The sequence below is a fragment of the Apteryx rowi genome, unplaced genomic scaffold (genome assembly GCF_003343035.1).
Source record: "Apteryx rowi isolate R43461 unplaced genomic scaffold, aptRow1 scaffold_154, whole genome shotgun sequence".
Classification (NCBI taxonomy): domain Eukaryota; kingdom Metazoa; phylum Chordata; class Aves; order Apterygiformes; family Apterygidae; genus Apteryx; species Apteryx rowi.
The window spans coordinates 1051608-1078567 of NW_020447797.1; the positions used below are offsets into that span (position 1 = coordinate 1051608).

Consider the following 26960-nt stretch of genomic DNA (forward strand, 5'->3'; position numbering starts at 1 on the left):
CCTCCGTGCTAACATGAGAAATGGAAACGGTCGGACAGGGCAACGGATACGGGACCTCCACGGGCATCCTGCTGCCTGGGGAGGAGCAGCCAGCACCACGAAGGCTGCCGGAGACGTGGTGAGGGCAGGGGTGGGTGTTTGGGCATGAATAACCCCCGTGGTATAAAAACCCAGCTACGTAAAGCGAAGTCTAGACTCAGCCCAGGGCTCTCCGTTCATTTCCAGTCAACCCAGAAGGTTTTAGGTCGTCAGTGCAGCATCCCCAGCGTGCGCTTGCTGGCAGGGCGAGCGAGCTTTCCCCGCGCATCGCGCTAGGACTAGCGGGGCCAGGCGCTGGGCACCGATTTCCCAAGGGATTGACCCCACAAGCCATCCCGGTGGTGGCCCCGTGTCCTGACCCCTCGGAGCAGTCTGTCAGCCTGCTCCAGGTGAGGAGCTGGGACAAGCCCAAGGGAGGCAGCGATGCAACTCGGGGCCATCGTGCCCGGGATGAAGGCCGGCAGGGAGGCTGTGGAGGCTGCTAGTGAGGCAGCTGCAACATCTCAGAGCTCCTGCGGCTCCTTTTCCAGATCCAGCAACAGTTAGGGAGATGAAGAAGCAGTCTTGGCTGTCTCATCCCACACGGCAGTCCTGGAAAGCTGGATGCGAGCGGCCGTAGGGTTTCCCATAGCTCCGGGGAGCTCGCCCTGTCCTCCACCAGGTGTTGACGCCGGACAGCGAAAGGAGGACCCGGCTCCCGCGTCGCGCTCCGCTGCAGTGCGGTGGCTCCGAGGGGACGCGGCTCCCTCGGCCCGGACGGCGGCTCCCTCGCGGCTCACACGGCCGTGGACTGCTTGATGCTGTGGAAGCTGACGCGGGTCGGCGAGGTGGGGATGGACATGGCCCGAGCCACGCGGGCCCTGATGGAGTGCTTGTCCTGCCACCGGTGCCACCGCTTCCGCACGGCCGATCGGACCTGGGGACAAGACGCAGGGGAGGGGACGTTTAGCAACTGCGTGGCCGCCAAACCGCCTCCTCTGCGTGCCGTGCGCTCTGCAGCGATGTTAACCGAGCCTCCGGATGCTGCAAGGGGAAGCAGTAATTGGGATGGTTGCACCGTTTTTCTGGGGGAAACTGAGGCACCGAAGTGGCTCATCTGATGCAACAAGTGAAAAGTAGCGGGAAGCAAATGCTGCTGTTACATTGCATTATGGTGCATTGGAGGTCAGATCACACACATGATTTGGCCCCTTCCTCTGTCAAAACCCCTGGGACTACAGAAAGAGCAGGGTGCTCTACCTGCGGCAAAGGAGAGCCCAGAACTCCCCACCAGCTCAGGGCACCATCCCATGGGGATCCAGGCGTCCTGCTCCCCGCTCCTCCTCTCTGGTCCCACTTTTCAGGGTCCAGGAACAAAAGTGAGCTCAGATTTTGCTCACGGGCACTGGCCACCCTTGACTTCAGCCTTTCGACTAGAAACACCACTAAAAACCAGCTTGGGCCTGCAGTCTGGGAAAGGTCCCAGGAGTCCCCGTCAGGTCCCAAGACACCCGGCTTTATTTGACGTGATGCCTGCGAAATCCAGCCCTTGCAGTTCTGCTTCGAAGGGCAAGAGATGAACCTGACTGCCAGTGCCTCCGAGTGTGAAATGGAAACGAGAGGGAGAGATAAATCTGGCCGGGCGCACGCTAAAGAAGAGCTGATATCTCAGACACTGCGTGTGATGCTGGGAGTGGGCTGGAAGGGACATGAGTGACAGCTGGGAATGTTTTATGGCTTTTCTAGTCCACACTAGTTGCGTTTCTTCGACATTAATTCTGGCCTACGACAGCACAAGTGCTTTGTGCGGCAGGTAAATATTGAAGAAATGCCTTTCTATTGACTGCAATGTGGGATGACTCCCCCCCCCCCCAGGAGGTGGGTGCTGGATGGGGGTGGCTCAGACAGCAGGCAGCTCCTAAAAACAGCCAGCTTTGGGGAAAATAACCAAGCAGATTCGGGCAAGAAAACTCTGGCCCTGAAACAGCAGCGTCGGAAGTTATTAGCGCATCTGAGCCCATTAGGTCAGAACGCTGCCAGCATCAAATCTGTCTCTTATTGAGGAAAATCAGTTTGAAATATAATGCAAAGAGGGGTCTGTGTCTTCTTTGGAGGCTTTAAAATGCTTTTTATGTTTCCTTTCCCTTGGGCTCTGCTCCTACCGATCGTGCTCAGCCATTGAGCCTCACAGCTAGCAAAGGTGCGAGAGCATTTGCAAGGAGGCAGGGGAATGAGCTGCCCAAACGATTGGCCCCAAGGTACAGTGTGCCTCCGCTCTTGCCTCCTTTGCTCTTTTTCTACTTGTATTTTGGGCCAGAGCTTGAGAGTTGTGTGCCTGGTACCCATGGGTGCACCAAGGATTTACACAAGGAACAAAGTGCCTGGGGTAGGGGGACATGGATGCCTCTCCCAGAGGGACCGTTCTTGGATGTGGATTTTCCTCCTCCAAACAGAAGCTTTCAGGAGGAAACATAGGGAAACATAATTTCTGCAAGATGTTTCATTTTTGCAGAAATTTCTGCAGAGCTGAGCCCCATTCACTTCATGGGAAAGAGGTGGCAAAAATTCTTCATTTTCTTGGGTTTTGGAGGCTGAGTCTACTGTTAAACCAAACCAAGCAACCGAGCAAGCCGCAACAAATAAACCTCAGTGAAATAATGTTTAAAAGATAGAGACAGCTTTCCAAACAGTGAAGCCATGGAAGCTGTCAGCTGTGTTTGTTTTGGAAGGGCTTTTCGTGGGCAATTCTCACAAAAAGCAAATGAAACCACGAGGAGCTGCAAAAGCCTCCTAAATTTCCTATGAGAAATAAAAGCCCATTTTCTGCCGGCTCCTACCAGCAGCAGTGCTCGTGGTGGGGGCTTCCCCATGGACATGGCTGCAGACGGAGTTAAAGCTCTGACTTTGATGCTGGAAATATCTTCAGCTGGAGAACTTGTTTCTCCAAGGCTGAAGAGACCCTGGCTCACCCCAGATGTTAGTCCCTGATGCTGGACTTGGGTCCTAGCCCCTTTTCTCTACCAGGGGAGTCCAGGTGCCATGTGCTCGGGTGCAAGCACCCTCCGAGCCCATGCACCAGACCCAGTTCAGAGGCAGGAGCCCCTCAAGCTGCCTCCAACTGAGCTTGTGTCTGCATGCAAGGAACCGTGTACGTGTCCCGAGAGGCTGCCATGCGTCCCCAGCCCCCATGCTCACCTCGCTGTTCAGGAAGCAGTAGAAGACTGAGACAAAGAAGCCCTGGAAGAGAGAAGGAAAAGAGAGGCAGAGTCACCACCAGCGCATGGGGCTTCGCATCAGCATGGCCACCTTGGAGCAACCCTGGGATTGGGGAGGTCACTCCTGCTTTCAGGAAGGATGAAGTGGCAGGAGTGGGGCGAGGGAGGGCCTGTTTTCTGGCTGACACCACATCCCTTGGGGGACTGGGATGGCAACACCACTACTAGTGCCAGGGACCATACCTGGAAGGACTCCAGAAAGGAGTTGAAGTAGATGAAGACGATCCTGGAGATCTCATCCTCGCCCGGGTTGACGAAGAACAGCATGTAGGTGATTCCCAGTAAAGGCAACAGCACCAGAGTGGCCTTGACAGCTTTTCTGGGGAGGAAACATAGAGCTGAGCTGCAGCCCCTGCTCTGGGACTATCCCCATCCCAGGCAGGGCTGACTGGTTGGGCTGGTCAAGGCAAGGCAAACCAGTGGCTGGGCAAGGGCAGAGTGGAGCTGGGCTCATCTTTGCTGGGAGGGAGGTGATTTCTGATGATGGTTTCTGGATCATGCAGGCTGGAAGCAGCTGGGCTGGTGTGTGTGTGCAGCTCTTCAGAGGGTCCGACCAGCTCTTGCGAGGTAAAATACAATGGGGTCTGAAGGTGCCTTTGCATTTTGGATCTCATGCTTTGGTTTCTCCATTCAGGAAGGGAGGTAGATAGAGGAGACCTGACCTTGAGCTCTTGTGAAATGACTGCCTGGCTGTTACAAGACTTGATTAAAAAAGAATTAAGGAGGGTAAAATAATTCATAGCCATCAATAAGGGTTTATGAAAAACTGATCTCATCTAATTAATTTGATCTCTCTTCTTGATGAGATTACAAGTTTGGTTTGTAAAAGTAATAGTGCTGAGGCAAGAGACTCCTGGAAGGATCTAGGTTTGATATCTCATTCATTTTGATTAGGGAAGAAGAACAATGCAAAGTCAACGCTTTTCTCCTAAAAACTCCTGTTAACACACAGATCCCAACTGTAGCTTAGCCCAGGGAAAAATCATCTCCCAGTGGTTTGAGGTGGGATCCTACAGGCACCAGTCATGAGACACATGCTGGTCTGTGGCTGTATTGCTGACCTGGAGGAAAGCCATATTTTCACCGAAACAAACTGGCAGATGGCACAGAAACCTAAGAAGCTGGAAATAATTGAGCCTGAGCTGGCTCCAAGGAGCAACTCAGAGGCTTGGGGAGCAGCCAGGGCTTGTAACGCTGTTGACAGCCCAGGATCAGTAACTGCCGCCGGACACAGGCTGTTTGGAGTAGCCTCAGAGAGGTTGCTGGAGTGTGGCCCCCAGGCCCAGTGAGGAACCAGTCGGATTCGGAGGGGAGATGCAAAGAGTGGGTGGAAAATCCACCTCAAAGGGGGACAGTTGTGACATGCTTAGCTTAACTAAGCTAAGCAGATGACAAGGCTGGGACTCCCCACACCTAGTGCTAGGGGAGGAGCAGCTTCACTGGAAATTCTCCCAGTTTAGAGGCCTATGGTTTGATGTGGTGGATCCTGCTCTTGGCATGGGACACGACATCCCAGGGGACTTCAGGCTAGCAAACAGGGGTGTAGCAAGAACCAGGAATTTGAGATTAAAAATAAGGGACAGGACTTGCCCATGGGGTAACATCCCCAGGGCAGCAGCTGTGGTGGTGGGGGATGCACCAGCTTTTTAACTGGGCTGCTCCCAAAGGCTGGGACCTAATGTGAACAGGAGTCCTCTAGCACTATCCCCTGCCTGGTTTAAGCAGGACTGCACAGTTTATAATCTACCAAACTGTCCAAGTTTTCTGTCCCACACAATGTTTCTGGGAAATGTAAAGCTTCTTCTGCCCAAAGCTGAAAAGCTTTCCCACCCAAACTCTGGAATATGCTGGAAAATCAAAAGTCTTTCAAAATTGCTTATGGGGGCCAGCCAGCCTGTTTTATTTCAATAATCTCTGACCTATGTTTCTCTCTTTTCAGTTGAATGGTTCAACCCAGCTCAACAACCTGCAATGAGAAGAGCTAGCATTTCTCAATAACAGCACCTGAGCTTTTATGGCTTTAGCTGAAAAAAAAAAGCAAGAAACCCCCAAACCCCAAACAAAACCACCCTCCACCCCAAACCTGCCTCACTCTACCCGATATGCAGCTCAACAGAGATATTCACTGATTGCTGTTTGCAGAATGACCCCAATGGAAGCTCTGCAGAAGACCAAAGCGCCTTCCTGTTCCAGGTGCTTCAGAGAGATGCTCTGACCATGCAGCTTCTGAGCTGTCTGCAAAATATTCCCCAGGAGGAAAGGGTTAAATCTTCCTGTCATTTGCTTGTGACACTTCTGCCTTTTCCTTGCGGGCTCACAAGCAGGTGCTTGGGGTTGCATCGATTCATTCCTCCTTCCTTGATCTTTGCTTTGCTGCCAAGCGGCAATTTAATTCTCACCTCTGTGCCAGGATTTGCAGGTCCGACTCTGCTGAGCTGATCAGATCCCATCAGGAGAGGCTTTTGCAAAGAGTCCAGCTCCCAATTGCTTCCGCCAAAGGCGGATCCAGCTGTTCGTGTCCTCTAGTGTAAAACGCTCTCTGGCCACAATTTCCAAACACCCCCAGTTGCAATGGCCAGGTGTCTCCAAGAAGCATTTGAGATGTTTTTAGCTGCCTCTCCCTCTGTGCCCCAGCTCCAAAATCCGCACGCTGCTAGTCACCATCTCCCGGTTGCGCTCTTACCTGTACTGGATTGTCTCTGATGTGGTCGAGGCTCGTAGCTTCGTCATGAGGATTCGGACGATGTTGAACAGAAAGATGAAGTTGATCTGGAAGGAAGGGGGAACCCCGTTAGCGTTTGCTGCCTGGACGCTGCCTCTTCCCTTGGCTCCCCTGAGCCCCTGCAGCATTAGCAATCCCCGAAGGGCGGCAGGCTCCTCCGGAGACGTCGTCCGTCAGGCCTCAGCTGCAATTTCAGCTGGCTTACTTTAAATGTCTCCTRAGCAGACCAGGCAGTCTTTGCACTGGAGCAGATGAGGAGAGCTCACACTGTGTGCCCTGGCAGACCCTCCAGGAGGGGAACAGCCCCAGGGCAGGACCGGCTGGAGCAGCATTGCCATCTGCACGGTGCTTTCCTGCCCCCATCCCAAGCGGCAGAGGCAATGGGCTGTGCAGTGCAGCTAAATTGCTACTTGGAAAAGTCTCCTCTCAAACCTGAACTGAGGCTGGAGAGCCGCAAAGGCAAGAAGCAGTTAAAACGGCCCAGAGAGACTCTGCTTCTTGCAGAGATACCTATTGCCTCCCATGCACTGGGACAGGACATCTGCATTTATTGTTTTTTTTTAAATCACTGGAGCAATAAGACTTTGGACTTTGTTTGAGGGAGCGGGAACAGCAGAGCAGACAAGGAGAAGGGTGAGACAGAGCAAGAGGCAAAGAAAGGGGTGAGAGGGGAAGAATGGGGGGGAAAGAAGGAATAAGAGGCTAAAGGGATTTGGGGAGAGCGGCTGCCAGCGTGGCAAGGAGCTGCTGGCCAGGCCCTGTGCTTGGCAGCTCTCCTGGCTGTCGTTCGGCTAATGAGGGCACGGGGAGGCAGCAGCGTAAGCTGAGCGCAGTTGACACAGATTAGAAGTGGCCTGGCTACCTGACGGGCTGGGAAATGAGAAGCAAACTCCAATTACTCAGAGAGACAGAGGGGATGCTGCCTGGTACCAGTGATTAATACCCCCTTGAGCTTCCTCAGCACTGGGCAGGGAAGGAAGGAAAGCTGTGGGACCTCACACATGGCTTTTCCCCCGCAAACTCAGGTCAGATCTCTGCCGCTGCTGCGGGGACCTGCCACCTCCATCCCCATCTTGCAGCCCCTCCTCATCCCTTCCATGAAAGGCAAAGCCCCAGCAAGTTATGCTCCATCTGACCTGTGGTTTATGGATCACTGCTCAGCTGAGGGCCAGAAGCAAAGCAATGGGGACTAGGATTGGGGTCCCTGGTCTGCTGCTGCTCCTCAGCAAAGCACTTGCTCACCTGCACCTGAGTAGAGCCTGGGCTGGAGCATCACTTCCCGGCCAGGGCGCCATGGAGGGACTCACCCGGGTACTTGTGGGAGTCTGCAGACAGGAGCATCCCCCTCAGAGCAAGGTCTCCAGGCTCCCTTTCCAGACAGCGGGATGCGGGGCACGCTATTTCTCATCTTGGGGTAGGTGTCCAAATCTGCTCAAGCTTGGCTGAGGGTAGCTGGGCATGCAAGGGGACAGCATTGCTATGACGTGGCAGCACAACCTGCTGCAGCGGGGTAACGCTAAGGGAAGGGGCAAAACCCRGCTCAGCCACAGTCACATCCAAAGTGCAGACAGAAAAGACCCTATTTTAGCCAGCAAGGTGTCTTTGCTCTTACCAGAAGCACCAGGATCATGGGACCTTGGTATATGTAGTCGGTATAAACTCCTGCTCTCTTCCCAAACCAGCACCTGCAAGGCAAGGACAAGCGGTGCTGGGGACAAGCCAGCAGTGTGGGAGCTGCTCCCTTCCAGGGCTTTCGTGAGAGCAGGGATTGGAGCAGACCATGCAGGATCTGCGCCAGGGCTGATCCTCTTCTCATGCTGGAGAACGTCAGGAATAACGCCCTAGGGTCCACTGATCCAAGGGCAGAAGTGGGCACTGTGCCGAAAAGGAGCCGGTTGCACTACCTCTGGGGCTCAGCCTGCGTGTAAGGTGCTACCACAAGGATAGTCCCCCATCTTTTGCACTGATCTTAAACTAAAGCAGGAGGGATGTGCACTGAGCTAGCAGCAGTGAGTGCAACACCCAAACTATCTGGAAAAGCCTTAATACATTGGGAAAACACCTTAAATGAAGGCTGTGGCCTAGGGAAGAAAGGCCTGGATTGTGAGTGACCTGGATTTATTCCTGTCCACGCATAGATTTTCTCTGCAAGCTTCAGAGATGGGAACAAGCACGCCTGGGAAGGGATGTCCAGCCCCAGGATGAAAAGCACAGTGCATCAGTATTAATGAAAACAAGGCAGTCAAATGATGTTGCATGCGTGTGGGTCTGGGCAGGCACCGTCCCCAGCAAATCCTGCGGGAACTCGCACAGGTATCTGTGTCCTAAGAGTACTTTGCTTGGATTTTTGTTAAATTGGAGCTGCTCCAGTGTGTGTAGCAGAGGCCTTTTGAAGTCACCGGGCAAAACTAACACTGAAAAACAAGACAAGCTGCCATTCGTCTAAACAGGCTGCTTTTAACTTCACAATACGCATGATGAACTCATCAGGTTCCTGCTAAGTCCTCCATTAGCAAGTGTCTGTGAAAATGGCTCAGGTGGTGGTAGTTTATAGCTCTGCTGGTAGATTAAATCCCTGCTCCATTTAGCAAACACTTTGTAGGAGCTCTGGCTTAATCTAGCTTTTTCCCCCCTAAAATCTCATTTGTCCTTTGAAGAGAAAACAATGCAGGAGCAGGCAGCTGCAAGTAGGGCTTGTGCCACAGAGAGCCTAGAGCTAGAATAAAAGAACGGATGGAAGAATATCATCTTTTTTCCATCCCTTCTGTGTATCCTGCCTTGTGTCAGCCCTTCCAGGAAGGAACTGGGACTGCTTCTGCATGTACAGCTCCTTGCACAACTGATCTCTAGATAACAGGAATGGAAAAGAGAATGAGAAACGAGAATAGCGATGGGGCTTACTTCTCGTTGTCGTAGTACAGCTTCCCGATGGCCCAGGCGACGATGATGGGAAAGGGGATACCTGTAAATGAACACAGAGGTGAGCCTTAGGGGTGCAACCTGGTGACCAAGTTATGCCGTAGTAGTGATCTTCCAGCACAGGGCTCACACGGAGCGAGCATCCAGGTGAGCCGACACGGCCCTTCAAGTCCCGCATGTGGGCGGCTCCTCCTGCTCCTGGCAGCCCTTTGCAGCTATGCCCATGCAAGAAGGGCTGGAGGAGGGAGCGGGGGATGAGCATCCCCTGTCACTAAAGACTCCGTCGCCCTGCGGACGAAGGGGAGACAGTGCTTACACCAGCCGATGCAGATGAACATCCACTTGCGGAGCTTGTCCGTGGAGTAGGTGAGCACGATGGCTGTGTGGAGGTAGCAGCCCTCGCCGAACATCCAGAAGAAGTTGGTGACGTGGAAGTAATTGTAGGCGGCTGTGACCAAGCGGCACCAGACCTACCAAAGGGGATGGGTGTGTAAGGAGGAGATGCAGAGGGTGAAGAGCAGAGCTGCTCGGGAGGAGAACGAATGGGCGGCCCTCCTCAGAGCATCACTGCTCCCAGCTGGGCCATGTCAAGAAAAGCCCAGTGTCTTCTTCAGAGGGTCTCTTGCTGGTAAGGGGTAAGAGGCAACACTGCCTCTGTGTTACAGTGGGGAAACTGAGGCAGACAGGCACAGACCCCAGCAGAGCAATTGAACCAGGCTTCCCATAAGAGTAGGCTGTACTATAACCAGCAGACAGCCCTATTCCACCTCAAGCTGTGCATGCAGCCTCATCTATAGGATCCTTGAGCTCCCCCCATACCCGAGCTGACTGGCCCCAGGGTCAAGCCGGCTGCCCACCAGAGCTGCACCTACCACATTGCTCTCGTGCACCTCTGGGTTCATCGTGAGCTGCACCACGAACCACGTGGCATTGCGTAGGATGAAGGCTGTGATCAGGTTCCAGTGGATGATGTTCCTCAGGCATCGGATGCTCCTGGGGAGGGACAAGGGACCATCAGAGCACGGTGAGTGCCTAGGAGCYGGCCACATTTGGGGAACAGGGTTGTTTATGGAGCTGAATGTCTTTGCAGGGGAGATATTGGGGCTGTGCCTGTACCCCTGGGGTAGGTGGGCAGGACTGATGCCAGGAGACGAATAGGACCAAGGAGGGCCTCTCTGTCTCCATAACCCCAAAACAGCAGGAGGAATATAACCCAGAGCTAGGCACAATCCCCCCAGACTGAAGGGCAGCTGGGAAGTGACAGCCACAGGGGAGGATATGGCAAAACACAGGGGCTCCAGGTCCAACCCCTGCCTGAAGGCCTTGGGGTGATCTCTCCAGCCTCGTCCCCCTCTCATGCAGGGGGTTTGGTCATGGCAGGTCGAGTCGCTCACCGCAGGCGCATGAAGAGGACGAAGGCCACAAGCAGGGCCCCCAGCGAGACGCAGTGCCCCAGGTAGTTGATGATGACAGCAATGTGGTAGTGCAGCTTGCTCTTCTTCTGCAGGGGGGGAAGAGCAATGGGGAAGGGGGTCAGCACTGGCTCTGGGTACCACCAGCAAACTGAATAGCAAACTCAGCTATTCCATCCTGATGTCAGCTCTGAGAGCTGCACTCAAAAACCACTTGGAGCCCACTGCCCATGTGATGTTGGAGGATTAGGAGATAGTGGAGCAGAAAGGAGAAGTACAAACCAGAGCTGGGCTTGCAAAGGACTCGTGTCCTACTCATGCCCGAGCAGCTAGCAATAAGCCTGTGGATGCTGCCCCTATAGCAGCCCTGCTCTGTGCAGGGACATCCCTGACCCGTGTCTGGGGAAGTCCTGCTTTTAATTCAGCCAAGCTGCCTGGAAACATGACATCTGATGTCTCAGTTCATTCCACTTTGCCCTGGGGGCAGCTGAGAGACTTGGGTGTATTTGGGCAGAGAGAGCAGGGGATCACGGGAAGGCGTGTATGATAATTAAATTAATTGATTGGTCCTGCTGTTAGGCACTCATCCAACCTGTGAATTAGCAATTAACTGAGTGAGAAAACCATTCCTGGCAGGAGATATCAGCATCTTAAGTACCAGAGGTGGCTATTAACTGCAAATGAACAGCCTGTATCTCCTCTCCTCTGCTCTGAGGGGTGGCTCGACTTACTCTGGGTCTTGTAATTCTTGGTCCCCATTCTTTTTTTAAATCCCTTTCAGCTTCCTAAACGTCTTTATTTCATTGCCATCTGCCAGTAGGCAGGGACAGGGTTTGCACTGAGTGCTTGTGTTGGGAGGGAGCTGGTGAAGCAGAGGACGGGGCTGGGGCTAGAGGGCATGCTTATTGGCAGGGCTACGGGCTCAGGGGACCTCACACTGCAAATCCTCCTGGCTTTTTAACAGGGAAGGATTTTTTGTTTTCCTCCAGGGAGTGAAAATGCAGAGCAGTGAGGGAGGTGCTATACGCTGCGTGTGACCCTAAAGACTTAGTGATGCATGCCCAGCCCCACAGCTCCCTTGAACCATTCCTGGCCTGGACATTGCTGCCTTTCAGAACTGTTTCCTCCCCCTTATCCTCCTGCCACAAGCCCGGCTGAGTCGGGCTCCTACCTCTTCGCTGAGGATCTCCTGGCACTGGGAGTAGTTGACACGCGCTGCCCAGCTCCCGTTGGCGAGGCATTCCCTGTAGCCATTGTCTGCAAGAGAGGATGCACACTGAAGGGTTAACGGCGTGTGGCGCATGGGCTGGACACAAACCTTCAGGGAAAATGAAAAATGCGACCTGATGATCATTAATAATCCCGGTGTCTGATGTCAAGCCAGTGGAGTCTTTTTCCTTAAAGCCAACTCAGAGCATGACTTGGTCTCCGAGCAGCTGCAGGTTCAGGCAGATTCACGAGACCAGTCGTTGCCTGGAGCTGTTCCTCGTTTGACTTTTTTGGGATTCACCTGAAGTCAATACCCAGATCGAAGAGATTTAAGGACAGGGTCTGCTTCCAAAGGGCAGGGAATGGTCCCAAGTTTTTGCCAAAGGAAATGACTCTTTGCAACTCTCCACAGGGACTGAGAGCACATCTGTTTGAATTTCTTAGTCAAGCTGGCAACCATGTAAATGGCTATAGACCACATCCAGGGAGACTTGGACTGGGAGGATAAGCGGGGTTCAGCAGGCTGGAGCCAGAGACCTGACTGTTTCCCAGAGCACCAGCTCTGACCCTTGGGAGCCCCAATGCCTCTGAACACCAACATGTAGTGGGAGAGGCATGAATCCAAATCGCATTTTCCCTTCCTCTGTGCAGTTTGCTTGAGTGATCATCTGCCATCCAGCGACAGCTATTTCAATGACAGCGTGAAGTTTGCGCTTTTCTCCCTGCATTAGTAGCTTTCTCAGCCTCTGGCAAGCTCCGTCTCCCCGGGACGATGAGACACCAGGCTAATTGGGAAGGAGCGGCTGTGACAGGCCCAGAGCAGCCTCAGATTAGCATTAGCACTGGGGGAATGCCAGCACGTGGGTGACTTTGGGGCTCTGCTATTAACAGAAGAGACTGTGAGCCTCATCAAGGTGATGGATGGGACAGAGATGGGAACGACTCTTAGGCAGACACAAGTATGGATTAATACAAAGAGACTCCTACAGTGTCATGAAAGCACCATAAAGCAAAAGCCATCTGTGCATGATGTGCCGTTGGGACAAAAAGGTGCAGGACAGAAATCTTGATGTTTTCTGCAGGAAGCAAGATGTTTCTTTCATAAAAAGCAGCACTTGGTCAGAAACCCAACCGTGTGCTAGGAATGGCTTTGAGGGCTGAGTGCCTTTGACTCCCTGGACTTCAACATGTCCTCTCCTACCCAGCCGGGCAGACCAAGGCAGCCTTGCCTGCAGTGACAACGCAATCACCTGTGGCAGGCAGGAATGAGCCATGAGCACAAACTCTTGCAGGGCTGGGGGCCTAAACTGCAATGGGCTCTGCCATTGGGGACCCCTGTGGGGACAAGGTCCTGGTCCTCACACAACTGGGAGATGCAGCCCTGTGTGTCACCTTCAACAGCAGGGCAAGCATACTTGTCTTCCCCCATCCCTCAGATGGGGACATCAGCCTTCTCCCCCTTCACTGGTGCAAGCCCAGGAGGTCCTGCTTGTAAAGGCACTGCTGTGAAACAACCCTGCTTACACCCAGCATTTTGGTGTGTAAAAGGCAGCTCCCAAAGTCTGGGATACGATGGCTTTTTTTCTTCTGGGTTGTCAGATGACACGGAGCACCCCCAAATAGCTCTGTCTCCAGAGACTTATTGTTGCTTGTGCACCCCTATCCCCCAATGCACGTGGCTCTTTCTGAACTCCCCCCATCCCTTGCCCACCCGCATCCCCATCCCTGCTGGTGGTGTCCATCTCACTTGTGGTGTTGTACCGCACGCCGTAGAAATACTCAGGGCAGGGCCGAGCCACCAGCTGTCCTACGGCGCTCCGGGGCCAACACGTGCCGATCAAGTCCACTGAGGCGTTGCACTGGGGACCTGGAGGAGGAGAAAGGCAGAGGGTTAGCAGAGATCTCAGGACTACCTCTGGGCTGTTGAAGGACCCGGGTTTGTCCTGGGACAGCTGAGGCTGGAGTCCCTGCTGCGCTGAGGGGTTGGTGGCTGCTCTTCTCCCAGCAGAGCTTCAAGACAGACACCAAACAGGCTCCATGCCAAGATGCCCCAAGGGCATGTTGAGCTAGCCTGGCCCTGCCTACCATCCTGGTCCTGTCTAAGCACCCAGGAAGCTTGGTCTGGTGCAAATCTGGGTTTCTAACGGCTTCCTGAGTCAGCCTGTGGTTCCGGCTCTGGTCCTCCTGCTCTGCTATTCCTTGACCATGACTTTGGTGTGCAGCTCGGCAGCAGCCAGCAGTAAGTCAGGTTGTCCCTTTCCCAGGTGTAACGCCAGCCTGGTGCCAGTGGGATGCTTTTCAGAGACCTCTTCCCTTCTGATCCTCTCATACCACCCCATTGCGAGGTTTCTTTCCTGACTTAGTGTTGATCTCTTCCAGCCTTTGCCAGGAAGAAAGCTCTCAGTCTGCTGCTGCTGGAAGAAGGACTTGTGTGCTTTTCCCAGCTATACAAGTGCACTAACGTGGGCATTAGGTAGGCCAGATTGCAGTCTTTTTTTACATATATTTTGTATAAATTTAGAACAACATGTACCATAGCTAAATATGTCTTAGCTACGTCTCAAAGTGAGGTAGGAAGCACAACAGCTATGTAATATCAACATAACACAGTCATTAAGCAGCTGCAGTCTGAAGATGGATGGGCAGGGGACCTTCGAAGGGGCAGAGTTCAGTGCAAACTCCTCCTGGATACTGGAGATGTCTGGGCTGCCAGTGCTGAGAAAAATTTCCTAAGGCAAATCACCTCAATTCACAACTCTTCTGGGTGTGAGAACACAGCATTTCCTCTTGACCTGGCCTCTAAGAATGAACATTATTTGAAAGCCTTTCCAGAGATTGCCTGTGGATAGAGCTGGCTAAAACCCAGCTAAAAAAAAAAAAAAAAAAAAGCAAAATATTGCCTTATTGATATGATAAAGATTTTCATGGGGGGATATCTGTTGTCACTGTTAATCTGAAAAATGGGCTCCTTGATTTGTTGGGAAATTCCTGGAGCAAATTTTCAGTGAAAAGAAAATGAGTTTTTTCTTCAAACGCCCTTGCAAGAAAAAACAACTTCCAAGGAGTCCAGTGTGTGTGCGTTGGGGAATCATTCAGAGGGAGGTGAGTGCTACCATCTCCCTCCGATAGCTTATAGTGAGAAATTAATTTTAACAATGACCCTTGCTTTTAGTTTTGCTAATGTGTATGTTGCTGTAGCAACCTTCACTTTAAGTTAAGTATTTTGAGGCTATATTTCTTAGGAAACACCATGCATTTAATCGCATGTGTCATGTGTATGCCTGTGCTTATCTGCATCCATTAGCAATTGTTGAGCTCTTTAGATGTTTTGACCCAAATCTGACACAGAAACAGAGGATCAGAAAACAAACTCCACGTTTAAAATTTTATGGTAATATGTAGCCAGATAGAGAAGAGAGAACTGGTAATTACTCCCACTGAGGATAAAGTTAAAGTGTGAATGCTCTCTATTAGCCACCTGGGAATCCACCCAGGCAAGATGCCACATAAATACCCAGATTAGGAAACACTTCACTTGAAATAACCCATGAAGCACAGACGCGAGAGAAAACTGGGCTAGTGCAGAGCTGGTGAAAACCTTCACCGTGACCGGTGGAGATAAGTTCAAAGTCCACATTCTCCGGGCTGCCCCGTGCCTCAGTTTCCCTACTTGCATCCAAGGGGCTGTGCTGTGGCACAGACTACTCAGTGGGGACAAGCAGGAAGACCAAGCAATTAAAGATCAGCAGAGCCGGAGACTGACAGCAATGGTACGCTCAACCAGTAGAGAACAAGCAACAGCAGCATCACTAACAACCAAAACCAAGATAACTTTGTGGAAATTATGTTGGCAGACGAAGGTGGCAACGTTCTGTTATACAGCTACTAAAGGTTGGGTATAATATCTCCACATTACCCCAAGGCCCTCAATTTAATGCTGTGGGGCACCTTGATTGAAGTGTCACGGCCACCCATGGGATTAAAAACGGAGAGGACGGGTCTCACAATCCCTTTGCCACCACAGAACCTCTGCGGGAAGGGAAGATGGAGCGGGACAACAGGGCAGTGGTGCCACTAGGACCTCAGCCCTCTCCTCGCCCCGTGGGTTTGGGTGAGACCCAGGGCTGGAGGCAGCGATGGGGGTGAGCAGGCTTCGCCTGGGTGCTGCTGGAGACTGATTTGGGGTCTGTCCATCCGGTTTCTAATTTGGTGGGTGGCTGTAATGTTTCTCCCAGGCTCATGCCAAGAAATGCTCTATGAAGGAAAGCTGTTCTCTCCAAAATGCAGGGAAGGTGGGGGAGGAATAAAAAAAATCAGCTGTTGGGGAAGGGTTAAGTAAAATAGCAGAGGAGAAGAGGGCCACGAGGGCTGCAACATCCCGTTTGCCCATCACGACCGCCTGCTTCAGCTGCTCCTCAGCAGCACACAGCTCCCAGTATTTGGAGTGCTGTTTAGCATGGAAATGATATGTATCGATGCTAAATGCATTCGTGTCTGCTTCTCAGCCCGTCCGTATTTGCAGAGGGATTATTCTCCCAGGTTCTGCAGGCGCCTGCTCTGGCTTTCTCAGCCCCGTTTGCTGTACAGACACAGTTATGTTCTTTGCAGCGTTGCATCCAGAAAGGTCGATGGGTTTCCTACATGCACCCCATCCCCCAGATCTGGCTCCCTCCCACACAGGGACAGCACATTTGGGGTAGGAGGGAGCTAGTCCTGCTTTGAGACAGGGAGCGTGGAACAGAGGAAGTCAAGTCCCTTCCCACCCAGTTTTCTTCAGTTCAGTTTTGACTGCTTTAAAGCAATATAAAGTATTTCCTTTACTCTGGAGAAAGAGTGCCTGTCCTGGGAATTAACCCTACACAACTATATCACAATAACTATATCACAATAACTACAGCAACAGACTGCATGAGGATAATATTGGGTTTTCTTGTTATCATGGCAAACTTCTCTCTTGTTTCTACAGGACGGGCTTCTCCAAGCTGCCTCCGCTGCTCACCAAGGACCCTGCGAGGGGTCTGAGCTAAAGCAATGCAGATGCACGAAGCCTGGCAGGGTACAGCTCACCAGTTCCAGCTGATCTGCCAAAAGGTCTGAGCAAATTTAAAGAGGGCCGAATGTGTTTCTCCTGGGCCAGCACCACCAGACACGTAGCTGCAGTGCTTTCCAGCTGGGGCCAGGAGGTCTGAAGCTTTTTTGTATCATCAAACCACTGCTAGGATGGTATGAAGAGGACTAAAGTAAAGGTCGCACCAATACAGCCGTGCTGGCAAACACATCTCCATCTCACACAGATGCAAGGGGCAAGGCTTTGCACAAGCCCAGCATCTCAGCGCACTGCCGCATCCCCACCGACAACTGCTCAAAGCATGAAGCATCTCTCCCAGCGTGCATTTCAATGGGGGCTAGAAAAGACAATCAAAATCTGAATCACAGGCTCATTCCCATGGTTGGGAGTGACAGGGTTATTTATCTAAGGCATCTCAGGAGGCTGAGTAACAGCCAAAATGTGTTAGCTCATATCTCTAGCAGTCCTGAGCTCTTACTCAAGTACAATTATCCCCATCCATAGCTGATCACCTCCGTGATTGCATTGCTGTCGGTGCGCTTCGAGCAGGCTGCAGCCAGGGCCTTTGGCTCCCCGTGGGAGTCACTTCTGGAGCATTTGCATTTGGTAATCAGAGCTTCAGCTCCACGTCTAATCAAAATATACTCCCCACAGCCAGTGCCTGGAGGGACAGCTGGGGCTATAAAAGGTCATCTGTCTCTCCTGGGCACCTACTATTGCTCTGGCAGGGCAGAAGGTGCTATTTCACACAACTTGTTGCCCTAGTAAAAGCACCTTTGGGTGGGGATGGTCTTATTTAAGGGCTCTGTTGCACCCAGAAGGGTGGCTCATGGGAGTGCAGGTGCAGCAGCTCCATCCCCAGTTGTGTGTGATCCCTTGCTGTCCTCAGGTGCTAAATACCTATGGGTAACAGCTCAAGGTATTAAGAGAAATTGTACCTGGGGAAAATTTACCTTAACAGGGGGCTGAAGCTGAGTGGTCAAGCTGTTTTGCTTCCCTTTGAGGCTGGGGCTGGACAGACAGTCTGGCTGGGAGTGGCTGTGGTTGTCTCGGAGTACCTAGATCCTTTCCCATGTCCTATCTTCAGTGCAGCTTTTGGTGGCTTTGGATGTTTCTGTTGGTCTCTCTCTGTGAGTGTCCAGTCCTTAAAAAAATCCCCAGGTTCTATGTTCCTCAATGAAAAATATTTACATAGGCTAATGAAGTGTTCTGTTAGCAAAATGTCCTCTCAATGAATTTTCTATTTGTTGCTACTCATCATCGCTGACTGTCTCCTTGGATCTTTTTAGCTATTCTGGAGAAGGATAAATCAGAGACAGCAATCCTATCTTTTGCCATCAGCATTTGATGTATCTGTGCAATGTCATCACTTAAGATTGATCCGTGTATGGCTTATGTGCCCCTGGAATATATAACACTGTGGGTTGTTTTTTAGGCATATCTTGTTGTCCTGACACAACATGTCATGTGGTTGGAGTTGTGTTATTACCAAGGGGAGCAGCCAGTGGTTTATTCCCTGGTGTAGCTTGGGCTTTGCTGGTGGGTGAGCTCACTACCAGAGATATCCTGGCAGAGACCTCCAATTTGGCTAAAACTGAGTTTTCCAGGGTAGCTGGCAATGATTTTGCTGCATCCAGTCCAAATTGCAGTCTAAGTGCTGTAGTTGCCTTTCGCACTGAGGTGTGCCAGGATGCTGTTACAATTTTTCCTACCAGAAAATCTCAAACCATCACCTTCCTCCCTCTTCCAGCTACAAGAAAAACCTATGAATAGAARCAAGCTTCTATCGACATCCCTGTTTGCCAGATGATGAAGTAAAATGGCTTTATCAATACTTAAAGCACTATGATTTTGCCACACAGGCAAGTTCAAATTCATCAGCGCCCCAACATGCTCCCATCTTGCTGTGCCCCCTCGGTGCTGAGTCCCTGCCAGGGTTCACTGCTTGTCTCTTTACCCCTGCTCGGCTCCTTTCTGGTATTTCTGTGTTGGTGGGAGAGATGCCAGCGAGACTGAAGGGAAGAGAGACGCTGCTGTTGTTAATTTGACCTTTATGAATTTCAATTCCAGTCTCTCCCCAGGGGAGTCAATGAGTGAATGAAAACGCAGCGGCACGAGAAGGGCCCGCTGGAGCGATGTCAGCGGCTTGGGGAGCTGGGCTGAAGCTGGTGGAAAGGCTCGTGGTCAAACTGTCACGCTGTGTGAAACGTGTTTCCAAGACTGTCTGGTAAAGCCCACCCAAAGGAGATACTCAGACCCTTCACAGCGCTCATGTTTTTCTCCACTGCAGCATTTCATTACGGTCTGCGCTGACCCAACTTGCTTGCTTTAAATACAAAAGTACATCCTCTTTTCCCCATCAAAACCCCCTCCAGTTTTTTAAAAAAAGATATTTCAATTCTAATGTCACTTTGTTGTCATTTTCCTTTGCTTTAGGTCAGTCTTGGGAGGCCACCCGTGCTGAGGAAAACTTCAGCAAATGCTGACCCTCGGGTGGGCTGGAGGGAGCAGACCTGACAAGTGGGGATGCTCCACCACTGCTGTCCCCGGGCAAGGTCCCAGGTTGGTCCTCAAGCCGGACCCATCTCCCAGCATGTTTTGCCAGCAGAGCCTTTTCTGGGGCAAACAGCAATTTCAGTCCTTGCTGGTCTGCCCAGCTGGTGAAACRGGAGGAGGCAACATTTAGGAAGAAGCTGCTTCATCATTCCTTAATTGGCGACTGCTCTCATTAGCATGGCTCTGTCTCAGTACAAGGGAGTATCGAAATGGCTTTGCTTTAGGGCTGGCTCCGGTTACATGACAGCAATAGTCTGTCACGCACATGGGTGGTTTATTCCTCTCTCTGTAGCGGCCCTGGTTTTGTTCCCTTTGTCCCAGCCACCGCTTTTGGACCTGTATCTGAGCTGGGTGGCCTCGACTACAGCCATGAGACCACCATGAGAAGATGGGCAGGAGCTCGGGAGCATGGAGAGCCCTCCGGTGGCTTCCCAATTCCCATCCTGTGTCMGGAGAGAAGGACCATTCCTCCCTCTGTTTCCTGGGAAGGAAGCAGCTGGGCTCCCTCCTCTCTCCAGGGGACACACACATGATTGAGGACACCAGTTTATTGAGAATAATCACAGGTAAAAAGCAGAACAGCCTAAAGTAGCAAAGACTGCCGGCCAGGGCTAGTAGTAATTGGGTGCCAACTCCTTGGGCTGATCCAAGCTTGGATGCTGTGAATGGCAAAATAACCCCGCACGTGCTCACTCCACTTGAGTGGCTTCTGCTGGGCTGCTTGCGAAAGCATCATCTATTAATTAGAAAGAGGCTTTTCCACCTGCTCAGATTTCCCTTTCCTTCCCCAGAAGAGTGCCATGACAGGAAACGGTCATGCAGCCAGGGTTGGATGCTTTGCCCCAGCAGGCGAAATAACCTTGTCCCTCCCCAAACAGCTTCCTGGCAGGGCGAGGGGAGAAGCAGCTGCTCCCACATCCCCAGAGAGCATAAATCATCAGAAATACAAATTCGCTGTCTGAGGCAATCTATAAGCTGGGAGTCCTTGGGACAGGTGCCTTTCCACCCAGGACAAGGGATGCTGATCTTTCCTATGTTTCTTTTAAATTAAGCTTAATCAAGCCTAATTTATTGGGTTACAAATGTTTGGGGGTGGTGCGGCTGACCCACCATTACCAACGCACCATTTTGACCTCAAGTCTAGCCTGATAGGAATTCTGTCTGGAGGAATAAATACGTAGTGCTACTGAGGACAACAACGTTTCTGCTGGAGCGCCCTGGCTGTGTGTGTGGACACCCAGATGTCCCAGAATCAGGAGGCCCACCAAGAGGTATTTTTGATACGTACCTGAAATATCAGGTCAGGCCAACACCCCAGGCAGGGAGTCTGGACAAGGCTGAACATCAAGGGACATAGCCTTGTGTTGGGGACAGTTGGGTGTAGAGGACGACGGTAAATCTCTGCGGACGAGAGGGCAGCACCGGTGAACGGAGCAGTCCTGCCTGGGGCTCAGCTGCCCTGCTCCCAGGTTTTGCACGGGGCCCCGTGCTTGCAGCACCCAGTGAGCATCACCTTGGGTCTCTCTCCACTGCACTGCTGTGAGCAGAGACCTTACCAGCTCAGTGCATGAGCCGTGGGGCCGTGCTGGCTCCCTGGTGAGAAGCAGGGCTCCTGCAAAGGGAGCTTTGCACAGACTGCACTGCTCGCACTGTCCAGCCTCGCATCCTCGTTAAAAAGTGAGAGATCAGATGATGAGGTGACTGGTGATGTGGGAGAGGAAGAAACCCCACACTGGGTTATTTTTCGGAGGAGGAATGCTGCGATCTGCCAAAYGGCAGGGCTGCTTGGTGCACTCAGCTGGCACCTTACCGAGACGCTGGCTTGAGGACCAGTGGGCCTCGTGTTGTTAGCACGTGCTGTTTCCCAAGGRTTACCCAGACGTTAACAAATTAAGTCTCACAGCCTCGCTGCAATTCTCATTAGCGTCGTTCTAACAACTCTCCCTTTTAAATAGCCTCAAAACCAACTTTCTAATTTTGCAAATATCCCTCCCTAGGAATCGCTGCCCGAAACAGGCAAGGCTTAAACGGATGTGGGCTGACGCTGAGCTATGCTTACCAAGCAATACGTATAATTAGTTTCATCTTTGTACCTCTTGCTCTAACCTCCCTAGAGCCAAAGCTGCTCGCGGATGCTCCAGCCCCATCCCAAATCTGACAAGTTACTCGAGACTGACAGGTCAGATTGGGGGGAGGCTCTGGAGATGTTGCAAATCTGAACTCTGGCGATATTGTGCTCCYGACATCCTGGAGTGATGGGAGCTGAGGTGCACCAAATTCCCCCTTGATTTGGCACTGGTAAATCCCTCCTGACCAAAAGCCAACCCTTGCAAAAATCAGCACCCCTTGCCTGAGGGCAGCCATGCTCACAGGCGTGCATCCATCAGCAAAGCCATGCCACCGTCAGAAACGCACCATCAGAAATTCCTGCTCTCTGCCCTCTCCTCCAGAGCTCAGGAGAGTTTCGCAGGGGGTGGCGAAGGCTGTAAGCCAAGCCAGACTGGCATCGGCTCAGCTGCCACTGGGTGCAGCTGAGAAGAGGCTCTGGGAATTGTCTGCTCCCTCCTCCTGTCCATCCACCCCCAGCTCASGCGGCGAGGAGGCCCGTGCATCGCGGGAGGGCCGGGCACTGCTCTCTCCCCTTCTGTGGATCAGGAGCCTGCAAAGCAGGGCACACGTTGCACCAGGGACGGTGAGTAGGAAGAGACCCGGTGCCGTTTATCACAGCCTAATGCGGCCAGAGACAAGCAACACCTCGCCGCGCAGAGTCATGAGACCTTCAAGGAGCAAAACAAATGAGGGATGACCAGGGTCCTTGTCTGCACAGTGCCCAGGCCAACAATATGGGGATATTCCCATTACCAGGGCTTTCCACTCCGGTTTCTGATGATGGTGGTGATGATGATGGTTTCTGGTGATGCCATGCAGCGCTTGGGCTGAGAGCGAGCTTTTCTGGCAATATCTTGGCAGCCCTCCTTCCCCGTGACCGTGTGGCTCCCCCAAGCAGCCTTGGCAGCCGTGGTGGATCCTGCTGTCTCCGGCCAGGGCTGGAGCGACAGCTCCGAAAACGCGGGTGCCCCCAAGCCGGGTGGGCAGGCCTGGGGCTGCCCCTCGCTGGGCTGAGCACCCAYCTCCTCCCAGGACCCGTGGTGCCCCGGGGCTCTGCCAGTCGGTGAGTAAGTGAATGAACTGCTGGCAATCTGTAATTTTTAAAAAAGGAGTTTTTAAAGCTGTTGCTAATGGGAGCTGTGTGGTGGGGAGCCATCCGTCAGCGYGGGGCCTCCGAGGCCATCCATCACCCTGATGGAGTGAGCTGCTCCGATTAGCAGGGACTGGGGCAAGCCGGGCAATTGCTCAGAGGCTGCTCTAGTCTTCATTCAAGAGAGGAAAAACAAATTCCCCAGCATCCCTGTGCCAAGGAGGACTTTCCTCCTCGTCCCTGTGAGCTCCTCTCCTCTCCCTCAGCCACCTTCCCCCTCCAAACCTGTCACGAAACCAGACCTGTCGCAGCTGAGGTGACATCTAAATAGCGTCTTGGATATAGACCAAAGCCAGTTTTGGCACAAACATGTCTTGAACCTGACCCGGTTGGGTGTAAACCCATGTACAGGTGTTGAATATAAGCAAGCTCCCCACAACCCTGCACGGCCAAGCCAGCCCCTGCCCACTGCCCTGTCCCCCAAACCCCTCACGGTTGGTGGCGAGCAGATGGGTGTCAGCTCTCTCCAAAAGTGCTTAGCAGCAGATGCGGTGAAGCTGTGGGATGGAGGGTGGCCGAGCCCTGGGAGCATCGTGGCTGGTGACGTGGTCTCAGGGGCTGGGAAAAGCAGCGACCGAGAGACCCGCAGCCTCCGGCCATCACCGCTGGGCAGGGGGATGGCAGAAGTGGGATGGATGTAGGGGACGAAGGTCCTGGCTTTGCACAGGGAAGTTGGTCCCAAGGACCGTTTTGACTCCTCGCGTCCTGGGCACGGCACAGCACAGACAGCACAGGAGCAGGTGGCGGGCAGAGCTCTCTCCCCCCCCCCCACTTCCCCCTCGAGCGCAGCCTGACAGGCATCTATTTTTCATTATTTTTAGATTTCCTGAGCTTTGCAGCTTTCGCCTGCCTCGGCAGTCACCCTGGCACACCCCAACACACGACACCCCCGAAAAAGGAGCCAGGCAGCCACAGATCGGCCCAGAGGTGCCCCCTCGCCACCTCCTCCAGCCCTCCGGATGCTGGGCTGGCCCGTCCCCGCTGGCAGGACACCCCCGGCACGGCGAGGGACGACGGGGGGGACAGCGGCGCACTCACCCGTGTGGTTGCTCACAGGAGGCAGGCTCTCGCAGTATTGCTCTTGGATGGAGGCTGCAGCCGGGCCACCCCAGAAGAGAAACGCCTGCACACGGGAGAGAGCAGAGCACAGGCAGGGTCACGCATGCAAGACGCAGCTTCCCCGCGCGCCGCTACCGGGACCGATGCTCTCCGCTCTGCTTCCCACCCGTCGGTCCCCTCCTGCCCCGAGCACCCTGCACCCAGCCCCGCGCGGCCCCTGCCTGTCCTTGGAGCTCGTGCTATTTAGCAGTTTAATCAACACTTTCAGTTTTAGCATCTTCGCATCCTGAGAGCAGGCAGAGGAAACACGATGAACCCGACACCACACTCAGATTTTCAATACCCTATTAAAATCACAGCCTTGTAAGCTGTCGAGGGGGAAGATGTTAATACGTGTCCTTAAGGAGAGCTGATACGCAGTCAATCGCGTCTGGCTGAAGCCTTCTTTCGGAAGGGCTTGTCTATAGGGGAAACACTGAGCAGAGGTCACAGCTCATCGATGTGAGCTCCTCCAGAGCAGCTCCTGGATGGCTAGGCAGGTTGTCTGCGATCGAAAGGAATCGACTCTCTGTGCAGGGAGCTATTTTGGAACAGCTGCTGCTGAATTATGGTTTCCGGTAGCAATTGCAATAAGTTTTTCAATGCTGGCAAGCCCTCCGTGGAAGGAGTGACTGAGTGCCTCTGCAAGTAAGTGGTGGCTTTCGGAGATGGTAGTCATGGTGCTGCCATCAGCATGGTAGGAAAGCTGGAGAAAGCCACATGGCCTGCAAGTCTCTGCTGAGCCGACTGCGTGGCCTTTGCAGGAGTCTGGGGAAACTAAAACCGAGGAAAGCAATTGCGAGTGAAAGGAGGCAGAGGGACAGAGCTGTTGTTAGACTCAAGGCTTGCAAGGGAGGCAGATGGGGGAAGGAAGGGGGTCTGCTGTTTGCATTTTGCCACCGGTTTCGGGGAAACCACAATTTGCAAAACACACAGCATTCTACCAGAGCAACTACCCACTTTCTCCTCTAGCTGGAAACATCTTTGCAAAAGCCCGTGGAGCAGCAAGCCGCTTGGGCTTAGCAGTTCTTTGCATTTACGGGGAAGACTGTCAAGACATCACACATGACTGAGCACAAGCCCTCGCACGGCCAGGCAAGCAGAGCTGCCGCGGCAGGGGCCAGAAACGCGGTGCGAGCGTCCCACCCGCTGTGCGTGCCGAGGGGGTGGTGCTGGGGGTGCGAAAGCAGCGGCGCCAGGGGGCAGCACGCGCTGTCGGGGTGGAGGGGCAACAAGGGTGAGGCGGTGACGTGGGCTCGTCCCTGCTGCCCATGGACGGGTGCTGAGAGYGGATGAGGCTGAAACCCATTTCTCTTGCCCAGGGCCCTGCCCCAGGAGGACGGACCGAGTCGCTTTGAAGAAAGGTTGCTGCTCACTGGTTTGAATGGCGCAGCCTGGCCCCGAAATACAAAGGCTTCCAGTTTCCTTGGGAAAATCCAACCTGAGCCTGGAGGCAGGAAAAGCTGCTCCTCTACTTAAGAGAAAGCTCCCAGCTCCTCAGGGTTTTGGGCTAAGATGCCTCTTGTGTCGAGCCAATAAAACGAACAGCTTCCTCCTTCCGCATCAGCCAGGCTAGTCCCCGGTGCCCGATCGCCCTTCCCCGGTGCCATTTACCTTCTAAATCGCTCCGGGTGGGGAGGAGACGGTTCTCCCCATGCCCTTTAGCAGTATAAACACTGGCTCCTCTTGTTGGTGCACCTAGCAATCCTCTGAGCCTTACCAAAGCATTAGCAGGATTTATTCAGCCATGGAGACAAGCTTAGCACCCACTTACTCTTTTCCAAACAACTATTTACTGCYTTGGGAAGCCGGTTTTGACAGCAAGAGAGATGTCAGGCAGACGTATAAATGGAGCTGAGAACAGCTTCCATGTTGTGACTGCTCCAGATGGCACCCAGGGGATGGAGCAGCAAAGAAACACTGCTCCGGGTGCGCGTGCCGCAGAGGGCTTCCCACCGGGCTGGTCCCGCAGAGCCATGCCGTATCCCGTGTCTCCTTGCCAATGCACTGGATGAGAGCGGAGACCCGCTGGCTGGGATCTTGGAAATGGGAGGAGGACATGATTTCTAGTGGAGCCGGTGCTGATCAGCGCAGGTGAAGCACAGCCTGAAAGCGCTTGCCAGCTGGAGCTGCTGGCCCTTTGCAGCGGGTTTTTGGGGCAAAAGGTTTCCTCCCAAGAGGGGCCAAGATGGTTTGCCTACCTGAGCAGGTTTTCAAGCGTTAACTGGATGTGCTTGTCCTAATCGCTGCCTGCTCCAGCCTGGCAGAGCCTGTTCTCCTTCCAGACGCAGAGAGAGGTCTTGGCACGGAGCAGCAACACGGATCAAGGCAGCTACAACTAGAGGGGGAGTGCGGATGAGCGGAACCGGTGGCTCTTTGCAGGGTTTGTAAATGAGCTAAAATCACTAAAGAGGGGAAAAAAAAAAAAAATCTCCCTCAAGAAAACAAACAAAAAAACCCTAACAGCTTCTTTTACCGGGCTCAGAGTTTTGTCTCAGCCTTTAAAAATCATCGCTTTCCTCGTCCCCATTCAGCAGCCCAGTAGCAGCGCAGGACAGGGGACCGACCGCTCTGCAGCTGCCTCAGTGCCTGGCCTTGCAGCTTAAACGCCGTGGGAGGTGACACGAGCTGCGCCTGAGCTTGATGTCGGGGTGGCAATTGCCCCGGACAGAGGCAAAGGTTTCTTCCCCTCCCGTCGGCCCCAGCCATGCTGCTGCGGGGAAACGAGCTGGGAAAACGGCGGCTCCGGGGGGATTTGCACAAGCCGCGAGCACCCTGACCTGATGGGGAACCAGCTCCCGGCTGCCCGCTCCTGCACTCGGAGCCCTGTTGCTCAAGCTCTCGTCTGCGTTTTGTCCTTTACAGGTTACTTGAACCTCCCCAGGCTTTGCGGAGAGCGTGAGCGAAAGCCAGCCCTGTCCTTTCACGGCTTTCCCTGCCAGAGACTCGCTGCCCAGCACGGGCGTAAGCTGCCACATGGCACCCAGCAGGTCCCAGCCCTGCCAAGGCTGGAGCAAAGCACTCGCCGGTGGGTCTACCACGGCGCTGGGCTGCTCTCCCGGCCAGAGACAGGCCGCTTCGCTGTGCCCTCCCAGTCCTGCTTTGACATGCTCTATGCCAAATTATGTCCTGCAGTGAAGGAGACCTCTGCGACCTCTCCCAGACTGCCAAAATCCCGGGGAGTCTCAGCCGAGCAGTCAGCTGTACGGCGAAAGAAAACCGATCCGCTTTTCTAGAAGCAGGCGCTTCCCGCAGAGGTCTTGTTTAGCCTCGAGTCTTGCTTCCCTTTGGGAAGATGTCTCTGTTGGGAGCTGGACTGGCCACATGAGGCCCAGTGTTTGCAGCAGCTGGTCCTCCATCTGGAGCCAGCAAATAGCTGCCACGGCCGTCGCGGCAGAGAGCATCAGCATCTCCCCCCCCCCCC

At 53.3% G+C, this 26960-nt stretch overlaps 1 protein-coding gene across 2 annotated transcripts in view; it reads right to left on the minus strand.

The window, feature by feature from the left end:
• Nucleotides 1–814: 814 nt before the first annotated feature.
• CRHR1 (corticotropin releasing hormone receptor 1) overlaps nucleotides 815–26960 on the minus strand; it is a 33054-nt gene continuing 6908 nt past the window's right edge. Inside the window, exons 2-13 of one of the 2 annotated variants that reach the window (XM_026059241.1) lie at nucleotides 23477–23561; nucleotides 13303–13422; nucleotides 11518–11603; nucleotides 10329–10435; nucleotides 9807–9927; nucleotides 9251–9404; nucleotides 8917–8977; nucleotides 7628–7700; nucleotides 5977–6062; nucleotides 3477–3612; nucleotides 3214–3255; nucleotides 815–955 (exon numbers count right to left, since the gene is read on the minus strand). In XM_026059241.1, the coding sequence (XP_025915026.1) occupies nucleotides 815–955; nucleotides 3214–3255; nucleotides 3477–3612; nucleotides 5977–6062; nucleotides 7628–7700; nucleotides 8917–8977; nucleotides 9251–9404; nucleotides 9807–9927; nucleotides 10329–10435; nucleotides 11518–11603; nucleotides 13303–13422; nucleotides 23477–23561 (1212 nt within the window). Of the gene's footprint in view, nucleotides 956–3213; nucleotides 3256–3476; nucleotides 3613–5976; nucleotides 6063–7627; nucleotides 7701–8916; nucleotides 8978–9250; nucleotides 9405–9806; nucleotides 9928–10328; nucleotides 10436–11517; nucleotides 11604–12947; nucleotides 12969–13302; nucleotides 13423–23476; nucleotides 23562–26960 lie in introns of those variants that run through there. The other variant, XM_026059242.1, reaches the window with a different exon arrangement.